At 41.4% G+C, this 18,511-nt stretch overlaps 1 protein-coding gene across 1 annotated transcript in view; it reads right to left on the bottom strand.

Annotated features, from left to right (window-relative positions):
- ESR2 (estrogen receptor 2) overlaps positions 1–18,511 on the bottom strand; it is a 73,602-nt gene that overhangs the window by 47,571 nt on the left and 7,520 nt on the right. Inside the window, exons 2-3 of the mRNA XM_025918677.2 lie at positions 11,811–12,254; positions 9,314–9,486 (exon numbers count right to left, since the gene is read on the bottom strand). Coding sequence (XP_025774462.1) covers positions 9,314–9,486; positions 11,811–12,229 — 592 coding nt within the window. The 5' untranslated portion in view covers positions 12,230–12,254. The remainder of the gene's footprint in view (positions 1–9,313; positions 9,487–11,810; positions 12,255–18,511) is intronic.

The raw sequence follows: 18,511 nt of genomic DNA, 5'->3' as shown, positions 1-18,511 counted from the left end.
GTATTACTATTATATATGGACATAAAAGAAATAGCCCAAAAGAATGAAATTTACAGAAATACCTCTGAGAAATGTATTATATATATGTGTGTGTAACAAAACTGTATACGAGATATAAAAGACCTAAATAAATGGAGACATATTCTTGATGTGAAGACTATTAAAAAGATTTATTCCATAATAATTCTTAGGTTTAACAAAGTCTCCACTTTTCTTAACATTATGGATGGGAGGACACTTAATAAAATTATTTTAGGGGCGCCTGGGTGGCGCAGTTGGTTAAGCGTCCGACTTCAGCCAGGTCACGATCTCGCGGTCCGTGAGTTCGAGCCCCGCGTCGGGCTCTGGGCAGATGGCTCAGAGCCTGGAGCCTGTTTCCGATTCTGTGTCTCCCTCTCTCTCTGCCCCTCCCCCGTTCATGCTCTGTCTCTCTCTGTCCCAAAAATAAATAAACGTTGAAAAAAAAATTAAAAAAAAAAATAATAATAAAAAAAATTATTTTAATATTCCTATGTATGAAGAACCAAGGAAAATAGCCAGAATACTTTTAAAACAGGAGATATTTATACTGGCTTGTATTAAAATGCATTATAAAATTATACTAAAAAAAAAGAAAACTATAATAGTTAAAATAATGTGGTGGTACTTCTATAAGAATGAAGCACTAGACAATAGAACAGAATAAAACATTAGTATATAAAAGACCTTAATAGGTCATATATAGAGAGAAAAAAAATCAGTGAACACATGAAAAGATGCTCAAAATCATTACTAATCAGGGAAACACAAATTAAAACCACAATGAGACACAACTGTATACCCAATAGTTGACAATATCAAGTTTTTACAGGGATGTAGACCAACTGGAAGTCTCATAGTCTGTTGTTGAGAATACAAAATGTTTCAACCACTTTGGAAAGCAGTTTGTTAGGTTCTTATAAAATTAAACATACACTCATCATACAAGCAGCAATTCTACTCCTAGGTATTTACCCAAGAGAAACAAAAACTTAGGTCTACAGAATGGAAGATGCATGAATATTCACTGAAGTTTCATTCAAAATAGCCTAATACTGGAAACAACCCAGATGAATACATAACCTGTGGTACACCTAAATACTGGAATAATCCCCAGTAACAAAGAGGAATGAACTACTGTACATGAAACACAGATAAATCCTAAAAGCATCATGATAAATGAAAGAAATGATACACAGATGATTATATACTTTACGATTCAATTATAGGGCATTCTAGCAAAAGGCAAAACTATAGGGACAGAAAATAGATCGATGGTTACAGGGCCTTGGGAGGTTGGGGGACAATTGGCCGCAATGGGCCTAAAGGAACTTTTTGGGCTGATGGCAACATCCCATATCTTAATTATGGTGGTGGCTAAATGACCACATGCATTTTCAAAATTCATAAAACTATCCAAATAAAATAGGGGAATTTTATTATATGTAAATTGTATCTCAAATTCAACTAAAAAATAACCTCCCATATTTAAAAAAATCAATGAAAATAAAGTTATTTAATAAAACAATGTGAAGAAAATTGACTAAGATAAATACATTTAATTTTTTTCCTTTTTTTAGCTTTATTTTATTGAAGTATAATTAACATACAATGCTATATTAGTTTCAGGTGTATAACTTTTTTTTTTTTCCAACCAGAAGATTGGTTTATTTGGGAATAAAAGAGAATTAGAATCCAGAACAAACAAGCTGTGGTAAGACCACAGGCACGGGTGGGAAACAAAAGCTCAAGTGTATAACATTTTGATTCAACAATTCTATACATTACTCAGTGCCCACCATGTAAGTGTGGTCACCATCTGTCACCTTACAACATTATTACAGTATTATTAATTATATTCCCTATGCTATATTTTTCATCTGTGACTACTTTATTTTAAAATGATCTTTTTTTTTAAGTTTCTTTATTTTGAGAGAGAGAGAAAGAGAGAGCATGAGCAGGGGAGGGGCAGAGAGAGAGGGGAGAGAGAGGATCCCAAGCAGGTCCACACTGCCAGCACAGAGCCTGACATGGGGCTCAAACTCATGAACCATGAGATCAAGAGTCAGATGCTTAACTGAGTCACCCAGGCGCCCCATCTGTGACTATTTTATAACTGGAAGTTTGTACCTCTTAATTCCCTTTATTTCACCCATCCCCCACTACACCCTCTTCTGGTAACCACCAGTTTGTTCTCTGTATTTGAAAGTCTGGTTTTTTTGTTTCTTTGCTCATTTGTTTTATTTTTAGATTCTACATGTAAGTGAAATCACATGGTATTTGCCTTTCTATGTCTGACTTATTTCATTTAGCATTATACCTTCTAGATCCATCCATGTTGTCACAAATAGCAAGATCTCATCCTTTTTAATGGCTGAGTAATATTTCTCTCCCCCTCTCTCTCTCTCTCTTTCTCTCACTGTGTGTGTGTGTGTGTGTGTGTGTGTGTGTGTGTGTGTGTGTGTGTGTGTAACTTCTTCATCCATTCATCTATTGATGGACATCTAGATTGCTACCATATCTTGGCTATTGTACGTAATGCTGCAATAAACACAGGGTGCATTATCCCTTTTTGAATTAGTTTTAGTTTTCTTTGGTTAAATATCCAATAGTGGAATTATTAGATCTTTTGGTAATTCTATTTTTAATGTATTGAGGAACCTCCATATTGTTTTCCACAATGGCTGCACCAGTTTATATTCTCACCAACAGTACATGATGGTTCCCTTTTCTCTACACTTGTTATTTCTTGTGTGTGTGTGTGTGTGTTTTAATTTTAGCCATTCTGACTTATTTCAGCCATATCTGATTGTGATTTTGATTTGTATTTCCCTGATGATTAGTGCTGCTGAATATCTTTTCATGTGTGTATTGACCATTTGTATGTCTTCTTTGGAAAAATTTCTATTTAAGTTCTCTGCCCATTTTTCAATTGGATTACTATTATTTTTGTGTTGAGTTGTAGAAGTTCTATATATGTTTTGGATATTAACCACTTATTGGATATATCATTGCAAATACCTTCTCCCATTCAGCAGACTGACTTTTTCTTTTGTTGATGGTTTCCTTTACCGTGCACAGGCTTATTATTTGGGTCTAGCCCCAATAGTTTATTTTTGCTTTTGTTTCCCTTGCCTCAGGAGACATATCTAGAAAAACGTTGCTAAGGCTGATGTCAGATTACTACCTATGTTTTCTTCGAGGAGTTTTATGGTTTTCTGTCTCACACACATTAGGTCTTTAATCCATTTTGAGTTTATTTTTGTATGTGGTGTAAGCAAGTGATCCAGTTTCATTCTGTTGCATGCAGCTGTCCAGCTGTCCCAGCACCATTTATTGAGGAGAATGTTCTCTCCCTGTTGTACATTGTTGTCTCTTTTGTCAAGGATTCATTGATCTTATAATCATGGGTTTATTTCTGGGTTCTCTATTCTGTTCCATTAATCTGTGTGTCTGTTTTTGTGCCATTACCACACTGTTTTGATTACTATAGGTAAGTAGTATGTATTTTGAAATCGGGCATTGTGATACCTCCAGCTTTGGTCTCCTTTCTCAAGATTGCTTTTGTTATTCAGGATTTTTCATACAAATTTCAGTGTTATTTGTTCTAGTTCTGTGAAAAATGCTGTTGGTATTTTGATAGGGAATCGATTGATTACTTTGGTTAGTATGGACACTTTAACAATATTTGTTCTTCCAGTCCATTGGCATGGAATCTCTTTCCATTTGTTCATGTCATCTTCAATTTCTTTCATCAGTGTTTTATAGTTTTCAGAGTATAGGTCTTTCACCTTCTTGGTTAAGTTTATTCCTAGGTATTTTACTATTTTGGGTGCAGTTGTAAATGGAATGGTTTTCTTAATTTCTCTTTCTGCTATTTAGTAGTGTATAGAAAAACAACACATTTCTGTATATTAATTTTGTATCCCCAACTTTACTGAATTTATTTTATTTATCAGTTCTAATGGTTTTTGGTGGAGACTTTTGGGTTTTCTATGTATAATATCATGTCATCTGCAAGTAGTGAAAGTTTTATTTTTTCCTTACCAATTTGGATGCTTTTTATTATTTTCTTGTGTGATTGCTTTAGCAAGGACTTCCAGTACTATATTGAATAAAAATGGGGAGAGTGGACATCCTTATCTTGTTCCTGATCTTAGAAGAAAAGCTCTCAGTTTTTCACCACCAAGCATGATGTTAACTGTGGGTTTTTCCAATATGGTCTTTATCACGATGAGATATGCTCTAAACCTCCTTTGTTAAGAGTGTTTATCATGAATAATGATAATATGATAAATACATTTCATTCTTATTCCATATACAAAAAGAATTGAGTGTCCATTCTTGGTTGCTGCAACACATTTTATATTAGGGGGATGTGAAAAATATGGAGTCCAAAAAAAATGATCATTTATACATTAAGCAATTGTAAGGGCACAGAGCACTACCTCTTTCCCTTCTGCACACTTAGAATGTGACATTTCTTTCACCTTTCCCAATAGTTCCTTGACCCATGTGGTAGGAAGGAATGATATATGGAAAGCAGAGGAAACTCCCTTATCATTGTAATCAGCCATAGTCTAAGGGTTCAAAGATATTTCAGGTAGAGATTTTTTTTCCCAACAGCAAATAAAAAGGATCTTTTTCAAAGGATATAGTTAGTTGTATCAGGTCAAGATTTCCTTAAGGAATAACATTCTGGAATCTCAACAAGATAGAGAATTGTCATCATATCAAGAATTCAGTTCTGAATTTTAGATATCTGAATTTTTTTTACTATATAATAGGGAAGTGGACCTGGCCTTATAATCTACTACTGCAATTATCATAAATAAAAATATCTAAGCACTAAATATATTAAATACAGAATGAAAAGCTTGGTGTATAAAAGCAATTATAAATAAGCAAACAATACAATTTATGTTTTGATAATTCGATGACATATGCTTTCTTTATCTGTGATGCTTTCTTCTTTTAATGAGAAAATTAAGTTTGGAAATGGCAGAGGGCCCTCATCCACCCAGCTATGAAGATTTTTTTTTTAATTTTTTTTAACGTTTATTTATTTTTGAGACAGAGAGAGACAGAGCATGAACGGGGGAGGGTCAGAGAGAGGGACACACAGAATCTGAAACAGGCTCCAGGCTCTGAGCTGTCAGCACAGAGCCCGACACGGGGCTCGAACTCACGGACCACGAGATCATGACCTGAGCCGAAGTCGGCCGCTTAACAGACTGAGCCACCCAGGTGCCCCACCCAACTATGAAGATTTTAAAGGAAGTAGATTTAAATGAGATTAGGATTAGAAGAAAAATACAAAGAAAAGGTAAAGGATGATATCTCAATGTAGAAGAGATAGGAAACAACTAGAATATCCTAAATTTGCATGATGTTTATACATGACCAAATATTTTCACATAACTAACTCCATTTCATTTTTAGAATAACTTTGTAAGTATCTCCATTTCACAGAGGAGGAAACAGACTAGAAGGTAAAGTCATAGAGCTACTAAATGGAGGAGTCAGGACAAATAGGTGGCCATCTATACAGCAGGATGAATTTCAGGGGATCTACAGGAAGGCAACTCTTTACTACTAAATTCTACCCTTCACCCTCTCTAGATTTGATCAGGAGCCATCCTACCATCATGACTTTTACACATGCCAAATGTTAAACATAAGTCAAAGGAAGAAACAATCTTTGCAATTCCTAATAAGCACATTTTTTCCAAGCTTTTTCTTCACAAGGGTTATAACTAGGGATTTCTGGGGTAGATGGTGGAATAGGAGGATCCTAAGCTCACCTTGTCCCAAGGATACAACTAGATAACACCCACATCAGTGTTAATAATACAGAAAATGACCCAAAGACTGTCAGAACAGACTCTCCACAGATAAATGTAGAGAAAAGGCCACAATGAAGAGGGTAGGAAGGGTGGAATGGTAGTCAGGAGCTAAACAGACCTGTGGGACTGTCCACAGCAGAAAAAGGACCCACTGGCTGGGAATGGGGAGAAGAACAGACTATCATACCAGGCACCCCAAGTACGGGGAATGCACACAGGTAAGACAAATCCCCATTAACATCTGGCTTTGAAAACCAGAGGGGGGTAATTTCATGAGTTCTTACAATCAGGGGGGCTTAACAGGTGGAACTTTAAAAATCAGCGCACTTGACTCTGAGAGAGCTGGGAAGGCAACAGGAACTGGAGACCCTGCCCTTAAAGAGACAGCACAACAAACAGCTCCATGGAAGTACAGCATAGAAGCAGCTATTTGAAAAATGCCTGGGGTATATGAAAGGGAGACTGTTTACTATTCTCAGAGTGTGTGCTAGAGTGGCAGGAATCATTGGGAGATTGCTCCAGGAACAAAGGAGCTGGTGGGTGCCATTCCCCTCCCCCACACCCCAGCCTAGACACACAGACACCTGCAAAAACCAGCACAGTCCCAATACCCTCTATATAACTTGCTAACAGCAGGCCTGCCACGGCCCATGTTCTCCTGCAGACTTGCCCTCTCTAATATGCCCTTGGCCAGAGCCCATCCAAAGAGGTGTCACAAGCCTGACAGTGTACGAGTAGCCCTGAGAGGGGCCAGCACCATTCCAAAGTGACTCCTGACCTGGAGAGAGGGAAAGATCACCACACCAGTCCAATTGTGGCCCCAGCAGTGGGTTGGAGGCAGACATCTGGTCTTAACTCCTGGCCCCACCCACCAACAAAAGTTTCTCAAAGGACAACTCATGAAAAGTGCCCTGTAGTTCAGTGCTACCACATCTCTGGCAAATGCCTGGTCTGACTCAATTCAAGCCAAGGTGGCCCCAGATTGGCTCACTAACAACAAAGGGACCCAACTCAGCCCACAATAGGCAAAGAGAGCCATTGCAGACAACAGGACTGCCAAAGCACCTTGGCCACTATATAGTGGGTGCACACAACACACAGAGGTGACATCCTTGAAGACCCAGGTGTGGTGAACAGAAGACATTGCACCACAGGGCACTACAGGACCTCTTCTTCATGAAGCCACTACTTTCAAGAGCAGGAGACATAGACTTTCCTGACACATAGAAATATACACAGAGAGTTAGACAAAATGAGGAGACAGAGGAATAAGGTCTCAAATGAAAGAAGAGGACAAAATCATAGCAAGAGACCTAAATAAAACAGAGATAAGTAACATGCCTGATAGAGAATTTAAAGTAATGGTCATAAAGATACTAACTGGACTGGAGAAAAGAGTAGAGGACCTCAGTAAAACTCTTATCAAAGAAATAGAAAACATAAAAAAGAACCAATCAGAGATGAAAAATTCAAAAGCTAAAATTAAAAATACACTAGAGGCTGGGACACCTGGGTGACTCAGTCTGTTAGGCATCCAACTTCAGCTCAGGTCATGATCTCGCAGTTCATAAGTTCAAGCCCCATGTGGGCTCCGTGCTGACAGCTCAGAGCCTGAAGCCTGCTTTGGATTCTGTCTCCCTCTCTCTCTCTCTGCCTCTCTCTCTTTCTCAAAAATAAATAAACATTAAAAACTTAAAACACACACACACACACACACACACACATACTAGAGGGAATAAATAGCAGACTAGAGGAAGCAGAAGAATGGATCAGCAACCTGAAGGACAGAGTAATGGGGAGGAATCAAGCTGAATAGGAGAGAGAAAAAATAAAGAATGGAACTAGATTTAGTGAACTGAACAACACCATCAAGCATAATAACATTTGAATTATAGGGATCCCAGAAGGAAGAGAGAGAAAAGGAGACAGAAATTTTGTTTGAAGAAATAATAGCTGAAAACTTCCTCCATCTGGAGAAGGAAATAGAAATCCAGATCTAGGAGGCCCGCAGAGACCCCAACAAAATCAACCCAAGGAGGGCCACACCAAGACACATAATAATTAAAATGGCAAAAAGTAGTGATAAAGAGAGAATTTTAAAAGTAGCAAGAGAAAACAGTTACATAAAAGAGAAACCCCCATAAGGCTGTTAACTGATTTTTCAGCAGAAACTCTGCATGATATACTCAAAGTGCTGAAAGAAAAAAAAAAAAAAAAAAAAAAAAAAACAACAACAACCCTGCAACCAAGAAGACTCTATCCAGCAAGGCTGTCATTCAGAATAGAAAGGGAGAAAAAGTGAGGCACCTGGGTGGCCCAATCAGTTAAGCAGCTGACTTTTGATCTCGGCTCAGGTCATGATCTCATGGTTTGTGAGTTCAAGTCCTGCATCAGGCTCTGCACTGACAGTACTGAGGCTGCCTGGGACTCTCTCTCTCTCTCTCCCTCTCTCTCTGCCCCTCCCCTACTCTCTCTCTCTCGACGTCTCTCTCTCTTTCTCTCTCAAAAAAATAAAATAAAATAAAATAAAATAAAATAAATAAACTTAGAGAGAGATTCCCAGACACAAAAGTTAAAGGAATTCAGGACTACTAAAGAGCCCTATGAGAAATGTTGAAGGGGACTCTTTGAGTGGAAAAGAAAGACCATAAGCAGAGGTAAGAAAAGTGGGAAGCACAAAAGCAGTAAAATTAAATATATCTATAAAAACCAGTCAAGGAATTCACAAAATAAAAGGATGTAAAGTATGACACAGTAGATTTAAAACACAGCAGGGGAGGGGAGTGGAGGGAGGAGTAAAGAATGGGTTCAAACTTAAGAGACCATCAACTTAAGGGGCACCTGGGTGGCTCAGTCGGTTAAGCTGAGTCCGACTTTCAGCTCAGGTCACGATCTCACAGTTTGAGAGACCAAGCTCCGCATCGGGCTCTGTGCTGACAGCTCAGAGCCTGGAGCCTGCTTCCGATTCTGGGTCTCCCTCTCTCTCTGCCCCTCCCCCACTCATGCCCCGTCTCTCTGTCTCTCAAGAATAAATAAGACATTTTAAAAAACATTAAAAAAAAGAGAGACCATCAACTTAACATACACTACCATATGCATAAGATGTTACATACAAACCTAATGGTAACCACAGATCAAAAACCAGTAACAGATACATAAGAGTTGTAACTAGGCCTCTCTTCCCAAGAAAATGGTGATGGGTGATGGTGGGAAGAGATCCGTTCAAGTTCTGGGGCTCTGGGGTAGAGATCCAGAATTAAAGATAAGGGGCTCTATGCTTAAAACAACCTACTCCACCATTCGCCCCATCCCCCAACACACACGAGCCTCTCAACTGCTGTACTTTGTGTACCAAACAGGCCAACGGTGAAACTTCTGCCAGGTCATCTGCAGAGTTCTTTGAAAGCAAAAGCAGAAAACTACAGAAGCAGCTAACAATACTCTTGTACCTTGAATGCTTCTTTTAAAAAAGGCCTTACATCCTTCACACGACCAGACTCCATAGTGATATCCAGATGCGTAATCGCTGCAGACCGCACAGAAGTGGGCATCTCTCTTTGAACTTGGACTAGTAACAGGGCTGGCACAACTGCTCCCACTAACCTTCCTTTTCAGTGTCTCTCTGGGGGTAAAGAAAATATTCATTGTAACACAGCATTAAGGGGAAAAGATGGACTTTCTAGAAAAAAAATATAGCACGAACACTGTCTAATTTACCCCTGCCCTCCAGAGCTCACAATAAATAAATTCCAGGAAATCTGATCAAGCACGACCTTTGTTGCTGATATCATGAGATCCAGAAAGAGTCACACTGTTGGGAATGACTGATGTTTGAAGGTAGTTAGGTGAGTCTATGCCCATCCATGCAATGCTGAGGGTCACTAGTAACTATAGACGGCTGGTTGTAGCCATCAGATTGCACATCTCTGAGTGTAATAAGTGACCAGAACAAGTCTTACCCACAGGTCTGAACTACAAGCAGGGTGTGCAGTGGCCTTCCATAATTGCTAATTCATCAACACTGTAAGGATGGACCTAATCTCACCTAACCATTTTCAAGTATCAGTCATTCCTCAGTGGTGCTAACTAGCCCTTCAGAGTTCCCATTTAAATGGGCAACAAAAACTTTCATTCTGCAATTTAAGAGGAAGGTCTAGAGTGAAAACAACTGTAAGAGGAGTAGCCGATAGACTTTAAGTGACATCGAAGTGAACGCTATACTCTGGTTTAGAGAGAGAAGGGGTAGGGAAGAGTAGAGAAGGGTGGAGAAGGGCCGGGAAGGGCAGGGAAGGACAGGAAAAGGCGGGGAGAAGAAAAAGAGAGAAAGGAGAAGAGAGAGGGAGAAAGTGCACACACGCTGGTGCTCAGAGAAGTTTCTGAAGGAAGCAGGTGTGCAGTGCTGGGGAGAAGGGCAGTGGCTTCCACAGAGGAAGGGACAGCCCATGAAGGCAGTATTAGTGGACACTAAAAGCATACCTGGCTAGTTCCTAATCGTGCTAAGCCATGTTTCTTTTGGAAAGGAAATGTCAGAGATATAATTGATTTATAAACGAAGATGATTATACTACGGGTTAATTTACCCTATATTAGAACTCTGATTAGATCTCATGATCAGAAACAAAATATTTCTTCCCTTAAAGGCTGAGTGAAAAACAGGACTTTAAAAGAGTTGTCTACATGGGGCGCCTGGGTGGCTCAGTCGGTTGAGTTCCTGACTTCGGCTCAGGTCATGATTTCACAGTTCATGGGTTCGAGTCCCGTGTCGGGCTCTGTGCTGACAGCTCAGAGCCTGGAGCCCGCTTTGGATTCTGTGTCTCCCTCGCTCTCTGCCCCTCCCCCACTCGCACTCTGTTTCCCTCTGTCTCAGAAATAAAAAAACATTAAAAAAAAAGTTATCTACAATGTTTATATTCTCTTTTACCCACAAAGATTTTAAAAAGGAGAAAAATAAAATTACAGTGTAACATAGCTTTCTCAAAGTGTTAGGACAGCATTTGAAAGTAACAAATTTCAATACCCAACATGCAAGAACTTAATACTTTGGTTGTTTTAGAAATTTATCTCCCCCTCATCCTTCTCCCTACCCGACCTCTTCCCTCCATAGCTGTAATTATCATTAAATACATTACAAATTAAATGGAAATAACCCACGTTACCTTGCATTTAAGAGTACAGATACTCTTTTAAACTTCAAGAAATTTCAACTAAAGTCTACATTTAGTTTCCCATCAATCTTTATGAAATGCTATTTTAGTTCACTGTCAAAAACTTGTGCCAATCATCTCCTGTCTTTTCAGGCTTCATGTGTCCAGTCCATTTCATTGAAGCAGTAACACTTCCCCAGTTGCTTTTCTCTTGGACACAATGTGCCATGAACACTCAACTGTGATTTCACTACAAGATAAGAAGCATCTAACTTGAAAAGAAAGTAAAAATTTCTTTTTTTTACTTTTTATTTTTTTGAGAGTGTGCAAACAGGGGAGGGGCAGAGGGAGAGAGAGGGAGAGAGAAAATCCCAAGCAGGATCTGTCAGAGCAGAGCCCCGTGCAGGGTTCGATCCCGGGAACTGTGAGATCGTGACCTGAGCCGAAATCAAGAGTCAGAGGTTTAACCGACAGCCCCCCAGACACCCCTAAAAATTTCTTTTTCAAACCCAAGTCACTTCATCAAGAGAAAAGCAATTTTTTATTTCAAACTCTAATGTCTAAAAACCGTAGTCATGATAGTGAATTTTCCCCAGAACTCAGATCTACAAGCTTACTTTTTAAATGAGGATTAGAAGAGCAGAATAGATATTCTAGAATTCAGAATATATGTGTCAGGTGCTCTAAGCAATCTATGTGATGAAGAAAGACCTGGAGTAATGCATATCTTTCTTCTCACTAAATCATAAAGTGATTTGAATAATGCCCCTAAAGTACAATTCAGAATAAAGACTGGACTTACCTGTGTACCGGTAAGGTGGGTTCTAGCGACCTTGCTTCACACCAAGGACTCTTTTGAGGTTCTGCATACAGAAGCGACGACTGGCAATGGATCGCTAAGGGAGAGAGGTGTCCAGGGGTTGGCCACAACACATTTGGGCTTGTGGTCTGTCGACCAGGTCCACCTTCGGAGTTACTGGCACTGCTGGGAATACTGTAATTCATCACAGTAGGGCTATAGAATGTCATGGCTGAATATTCATGGCGGCTCTCCACGTACGAGGACGGTATATATATGGGGCCATGCTCCAGGGGTAGGATGGGTTGACTGCAGTTGTAGGAGGCAGGAGAGTTAAGGCTAGATGGTGAGTTTTTGATATCCATGTCTTGAATAGGTAACAGCTGAGGAAACTCTTTGTGAGAAGAGGCACAAAGGGACATTATAAGGTTCTCAAAGACTCGGGGGCTGTAGAGAAAAACAGAAGACATTTCTAAATTAGAGCTATAGGCCTAACTATTAAAAATGTCCACACATACTTCTTTTTTTTTTTTAATTTTTTTTTCCAACGTTTATTTATTTTTTGGGACAGAGAGAGACAGAGCATGAACGGGGGAGGGGCAGAGAGAGAGGGAGACACAGAATCGGAAACAGGCTCCAGGCTCTGAGCCATCAGCCCAGAGCCCGACGCGGGGCTCGAACTCACGGACCGCGAGATCGTGACCTGGCTGAAGTCGGACGCTTAACCGACTGCGCCACCCAGGGGCCCCTGTCCACACATACTTCTTACTTACACACACACAGCTTAGAAACACATCCTGAAAGACAGACAAAAAAAATACTAACCTCAGGGGGCAGGAACTCTCATTTGCTACTTTATTCACTTTTTTATCACTTTTGTTGTTGTTAGCTCCAAGAATTTTTTTAACCACAAGAATTTATTATAAAATACTTCTTAAAATTAAAAAATGCAGGATTAAATTAAAATGCCAAGGGGTTTTTTTTTCCCCCTTCTGGAACTAGGTAAGTTTATTTAAAAATTCTTTTCGAAAAATAAATGAGAATTGCCAAGAAAACCTCAAAAGAGCAGGTCAATGGGCCTGGATAGCATTAACAGATATTCAAACACACAATGAATCAGTCACCAGTAATAAACACAAGGAACAGACAGGCCACTGCACTCGTGTCAGTTAATAATTTATCGCTTCTCAGGTTCAGTATATGGCCCATGGGAAGCGCTGGAGTGGCTTAACCTGTTTAAAGTGAGCACAATGCTAACCTTTCTCAGTAGAGGGCGCTGCACGGACACCGCAGGAGCAAGAAGCTGCTGTGACTTCTGACACCGGCAGAGGGCGGCAGTATGAGGGTGAGAACAATCAGGGGAGACTGGCCCTGTGGCGGGTCCTTTCCACACTCACCTGTCCAGACTGTGGCCTGAGGAGTCACAAAGAAGTCGTTCCTTGTACAAACCTCCTCACCTCCTGCTACCTGCATGCTGTAAAGGCCTTCTGTCCTGTGCAGCCACCCAGACTCCCAGGGCACAACCACGCAACGGGCTGCTGATTGCCCCCCCCCCGCCCCCCCACTGCACCCTGGTTAGCGGCCCACCCACCCTTCCTGAAGAGATCTGAACCCCTCCAAATTGGTCCTTCCTTGGGTGCTCTCCCTTACCCCTACGGAACCGCATAGAGTTACTTATTATATTTAATCTCTTATCATAGTTATTCTTTATATCAGTCCTCCTCTGTTGGGGGCGCCTTGGGGGCGCAGTCGGTTAAGCGCCCGCGTTAGGCTCAGGTCATGATCTCGCAGTTCATGAGTTCCAGCCCTGCACCTGGCTCTGCGGTGACAGCTCAGGGCCTGACGCCTGCTTCAGATGCTGCGTCACCCTCTCTCTCTGCCCCTCCCCTGCTCATGCTCTGTCTCTGTGTCTCAAAAAATTTTTAAATGGGGGCGCCTGGGTGGCGCAGTCGGTTAAGCGTCCGACTTCAGCCAGGTCACGATCTCGCGGTCCGTGAGTTCGAGCCCCGCGTCGGGCTCTGGGCTGATGGCTCAGAGCCTGGAGCCTGTTTCCGATTCTGTGTCTCCCTCTCTCTCTGCCCCTCCCCCGTTCATGCTCTGTCTCTCTCTGTCCCAAAAATAAATAAACGTTGAAAAAAAAAATTTTTTTTTAATTTTTTAAATGTTAGAAAATGTTTAAAAGAAAAATTCTCCTCTGTTGAAACCTATAGTTTCAACCCCCTGATGGGCCGCAGGCTGCTACATAACAGAATAGAAAATCCCAAAATAGAAAATTCAAAAACTCCAAAGTTTTTGGAAAGTTGGCATATGGTAAAGGTCTCTGATAGTTTACATCACAAAGAAAACATTGGACAGTAGAATTGCCATTGGAAAAAGAACACATGCCAGAATCAACTCCAAAGGGTTCAGAGATCCAAATGTTAAAAGAGAAAGGCAACCAGGAGTGAGGGGAAGGAGAGCGGACCACACAGGTGCTAGAGGCAAGCGCAGAAAAATTGCTTTATAAGATGGGTGTGGGAAAAACCTTCACTATGGCTTAAAATCCACAGGCAATAAAAAGATGACCAATAAATTCAGGAGAGAAAAGTAAATCTTTGTACATCATAAAAACACCATAAGCAAAGCCAAAAGCCTAATGACAAATGGGGGGGGGGGGAAACTCTCAACTTCTATCAGAAATAAGGGGCTCAGCGCGCCTGGGTGGCTCAGTGCGTTAGGTGTCTGACTTCGTCACAGGTCATGATCTTGCAGTTCATGGGTTCGGGCCCTGCATCGGGCTCTGGGCTGACAGCTCAGAGCCTGGAGCCTTCAGATTCTGTGTCTCCCTCTCTTTCTGCCCCTCCCCTGCTTGCACTTTCTCTGTCTCTCAAAAATGAATAAACATTAAAAAAATTAAAAGAAATAGGGAGCTAATTTCCCTAGTATATAGAGAAATTTAAAGTGAAAAAAAGACTAAAAAAAAATTCTTTAAACAGGCAAAAGACACTGAACACAGAAAAGGGAAGGCAAATGGCCCTTCAAATGCAAAGAAAGATGCTCAATTCCATTCATAAAGATTAAAACTACACCAAGACACCATTTCTCACTTATCACATTTGGCAAAAATTCCAATGTTTGACCTCCCCTCCCTGGCGAGGCTGTGAAAAAACAGAGACTTTCTCTGACGTTGTCGGTGGGAATGCAAAATGGCACAACCTCCATGGATATCGGGCATTATACAGAGAGAACTCATGCTTTACCTTTGGACTATGAATCCAGAAAAAGGGAAAAAAGAATCATCGGCTACCATTGCAAGTGATTGTTACATCAGTCCCTCACTCTGAAAAGTAGTAATTAAGGGAAAGAAATTAAGCCTGTACCCTGCCTTTTTGAGAGGATCCATAGTTTATGCCACAGTTGAGGGCAAGCTCTTCTTTACAAGAGAATGCCACCCACTAAATAGTTTAGAAATAAAATATTTGGATGGCTAAATCGGATATAGAAACCAAGTAAAAACGTTAACAGTTACTGAGTCTAGATGGTGGACATTCATTATACCAGCCTTTCACCTCTTCTTGAAGTTCAAAAGTTTTCACAAGAAGCTTTGGAGGAAAGACACAAAAAATTACAATTACAAATGGAAACCTTTAATAATAAAAGCTTAGAATGGGGGGGTGCTGGGTGGCTCAGTCATTTAAGCATCCGACTCTTAACTTCAGCTCAGGTCATGATCTCACGTTTGTGAGTTTGAGCCCCGCATGGACACTGTGCTGATGCACAGAGCCTGCTTGGGATTCTGTCCCCACCGCTTGCCCTCTGTCTCTCTCAAAATAAATAAAAATAAACTTTAAAAAAATACTAGGATAATTGGAATAATATAATCTGGGAAGGGGAACAACGGCCACTAATAACTAGACTGGTTGAGAGAGATCGTGACGTAAACAAGCTTGCCTGGGAAGCTCTCCATCTCCATCTCTCCATCTCCATCTACTTTCTCCTGACCTTTTCACTTGAATGCCCATTTCATTTGTCCTCAAAACAATATACGTATGGTGGTTTTAAAACATGTCCACATGGGGCGCCTGGGTGGCGCAGTCGGTTAAGCATCCGACTTCAGCCAGGTCACGATCTCGCGGTCCGTGAGTTCGAGCCCCGCGTCGGGCTCTGGGCTGATGGCTCAGAGCCTGGAGCCTGTTTCCGATTCTGTGTCTCCCTCTCTCTCTGCCCCTCCCCCGTTCATGCTCTGTCTCTCTCTGTCCCAAAAATAAATAAACGTTGAAAAAAAAATTAAAAAAAAAAATGTCCACAAATTCTTCAACATTCCTCCCTTCAAAAGGTGGAGTCTAACCTCCCCTTGAGTATGTGCTAGATTTGTACTCTTTTTTTTAAAGTTTATTTACTTGAGAGAGACAGAGACAGTGTGAGTGGGAGAGGGGCAGAGAGGGGCGGGGGGAGAGAGAGAATCCCAAGCAGGCTCTGCACTGCCGGCACGGAGCTCGATGTGGGGCTCGAACCCATGAACTGAGAGATCGTGACCCGAGAGGAAACCAAGAGCCAGAGGCTTAAGTGACCAAGCCACCCAGGCACCCCAATGACTCGTTTTTAATGAATAAATTATGGCAGAAGGGATGATATGTAGCTTCCATGACTAGGTCATAAAAAGCACTGAGGTCTCTTCCTGGCTGGCTCCCTTGGATCACTCATTCCAGGGGAAATTAGCCGCCATAGTGTGAGGACACTCAAGCAGTATCATGGAGGCCCCCTGCCAATGGCCAGCAAGGAACCACAGCCTCCAGCCAATGGCTCTGTGAGTGAGATATTTTGGAAACTAACCTGCCAGCCCCAGGCAAGCCTTCAGAGGAACTGTAGCCCTGGCCAGCATCTTGACTCCAGCCTCCTAAGAGGAGCTAAGCAAGAACCATCCACCTAAGCTACTCCTGGACTCCTGACTCTCAGAAAATGTGTGTGATATTATGTTTGTCAGTTAAGCTGCTAAATTCTAATTAAGTTAGAGCCCTAATTAATACAATATCCAAGGTAAAATTAATCATTTTCCTCCCCCAAACCACTCCTAATTTCCTATTTGTGTTAATGACAAAGCCCAGTACAGTTAGCTTTGACTTCTCCCCTGCATCCAATTATCTTTAATCACCAAGGCAGACCTTTTTTTTTTTTTTTTCCTCCCAGTGCCTTTTCCTCGTGGTCTGTCTTTGCCACCATCTGAGCAAGCTCTCATTACTTCTTATCTGTGCATCTGTAATAGACTCCTTACCACTCCTGGTCTCCAGTGAGCTCCTTCTCCAGGTCCATACAGCTGCCAGATTAACATTCTTGAAACCCAGCTCTGATCAGCCCTCTGCTTCCCACCAGCCTGTGTAATCAGTCACAGTCTTCCAACATCCAAGGCAATCCATGCCGCTTCCCCAACCCACCATCCCACCCTAATCTGCTGTTTTCCTACAGGAGACCTGCCGTGTCCGTAAGAAATACGCAAAATGCATCGTGGAGTGGCTGGCATTTCATACCTTAGCACTTTTTTCACTCTTAGCTCCTCTATAATTACTTGCAAATGTAATCCTCCTTATTAGAACAGCACTGAATCATCCTTGTAAATGGCAGAAGTAGGATTAGAACTCAAGCTCCTTGAAGGCACAAGCTATTTTTATTCACCTTCCACTACAACTCAATAAATATTTGTTATTATGAAAGACTACGAGGAAATGTAAGATTTCAGGCACTCAGGGGTGTCAGCCAGAGATGAGGGCTCCGTCGGTAGGCATGGTACCGTGCTGAGACAGGAGAGAGCTCGAGGAGTCCCGACACACGCACTCTGCCTGCAGAGGGCTATCGTGCCAGGGAAAGGAGGCAGGAAAGACCAGGCGAGATGCTAAGGCATGAGCACAAATGTGCTACAACTTAAAATCGACATTGACTGACCATGAAAGACAGGAGAGGGAATGGTAACTGGAGAAGAATATAGTGTCCAAAAAGTTTATTTACCTATACATATATATATATGTACCTATACATATATATATGTTTTATATACATTTCACACAAAAAATCAATGTGCATGTGTTAATGACAGAATTTCATACATCCATTACTTAGATTCCTAATCAACACATACAATCCCTGATTCCTAACAGAAAATATGCAGGATAAACCATATAATAGTAACTATTGTCAAAACTAGCAGTTTCCAAACTTTTTTTTAAGTGGTGGTGAATCACACATCAAGCTTATGATATGTTAACCAGCCTTATTTTTTTTATTTTTTTTAACATTTTATTTATTTTTGAGACAGGGAGAGACAGAGCATGAACAGGGAAGGGTCAGAGAGAGGGAGACACAGAATCTGAAACAGGCTCCAGGCTCCGAGCTGTCAGCACAGAGCCCAACGCGGGGCTCGAACTCACGGACCGCGAGATCATGACCTGAGCTGGAGTTGGCCGCTTAACCGACTGAGCCACCCAGGTGCCCCAGCCACCCTTATTTTTTTAATGTTTGTTTATTTTTGAGAGAGAGAGAGAGAGCATGAGCAGGGGAGGGGCAGAGAGAGAGGGAGACACAGAATCTGAAGCAAGCTTCAGGCTCTGAGCTGTCAGCACAGAGCCCGACACTGGGCTCGAACCCACGAGCTGTGAGATCATGACCTGAGCTGAAGTCAGACACTTAACCGACTGAGCCACCCAGGTGCCCCAATGTTAACCTCTTTTAAACTG

Source organism: Puma concolor, chromosome B3, assembly GCF_028749965.1.
Source record: "Puma concolor isolate L17-30 chromosome B3, mPumCon1.1.hap2, whole genome shotgun sequence".
Classification (NCBI taxonomy): Eukaryota; Metazoa; Chordata; class Mammalia; order Carnivora; family Felidae; genus Puma; species Puma concolor.
The sequence above is the reverse complement of the archived record's forward strand: the minus strand, read 5'-3'. Positions and strand labels throughout refer to the sequence as shown.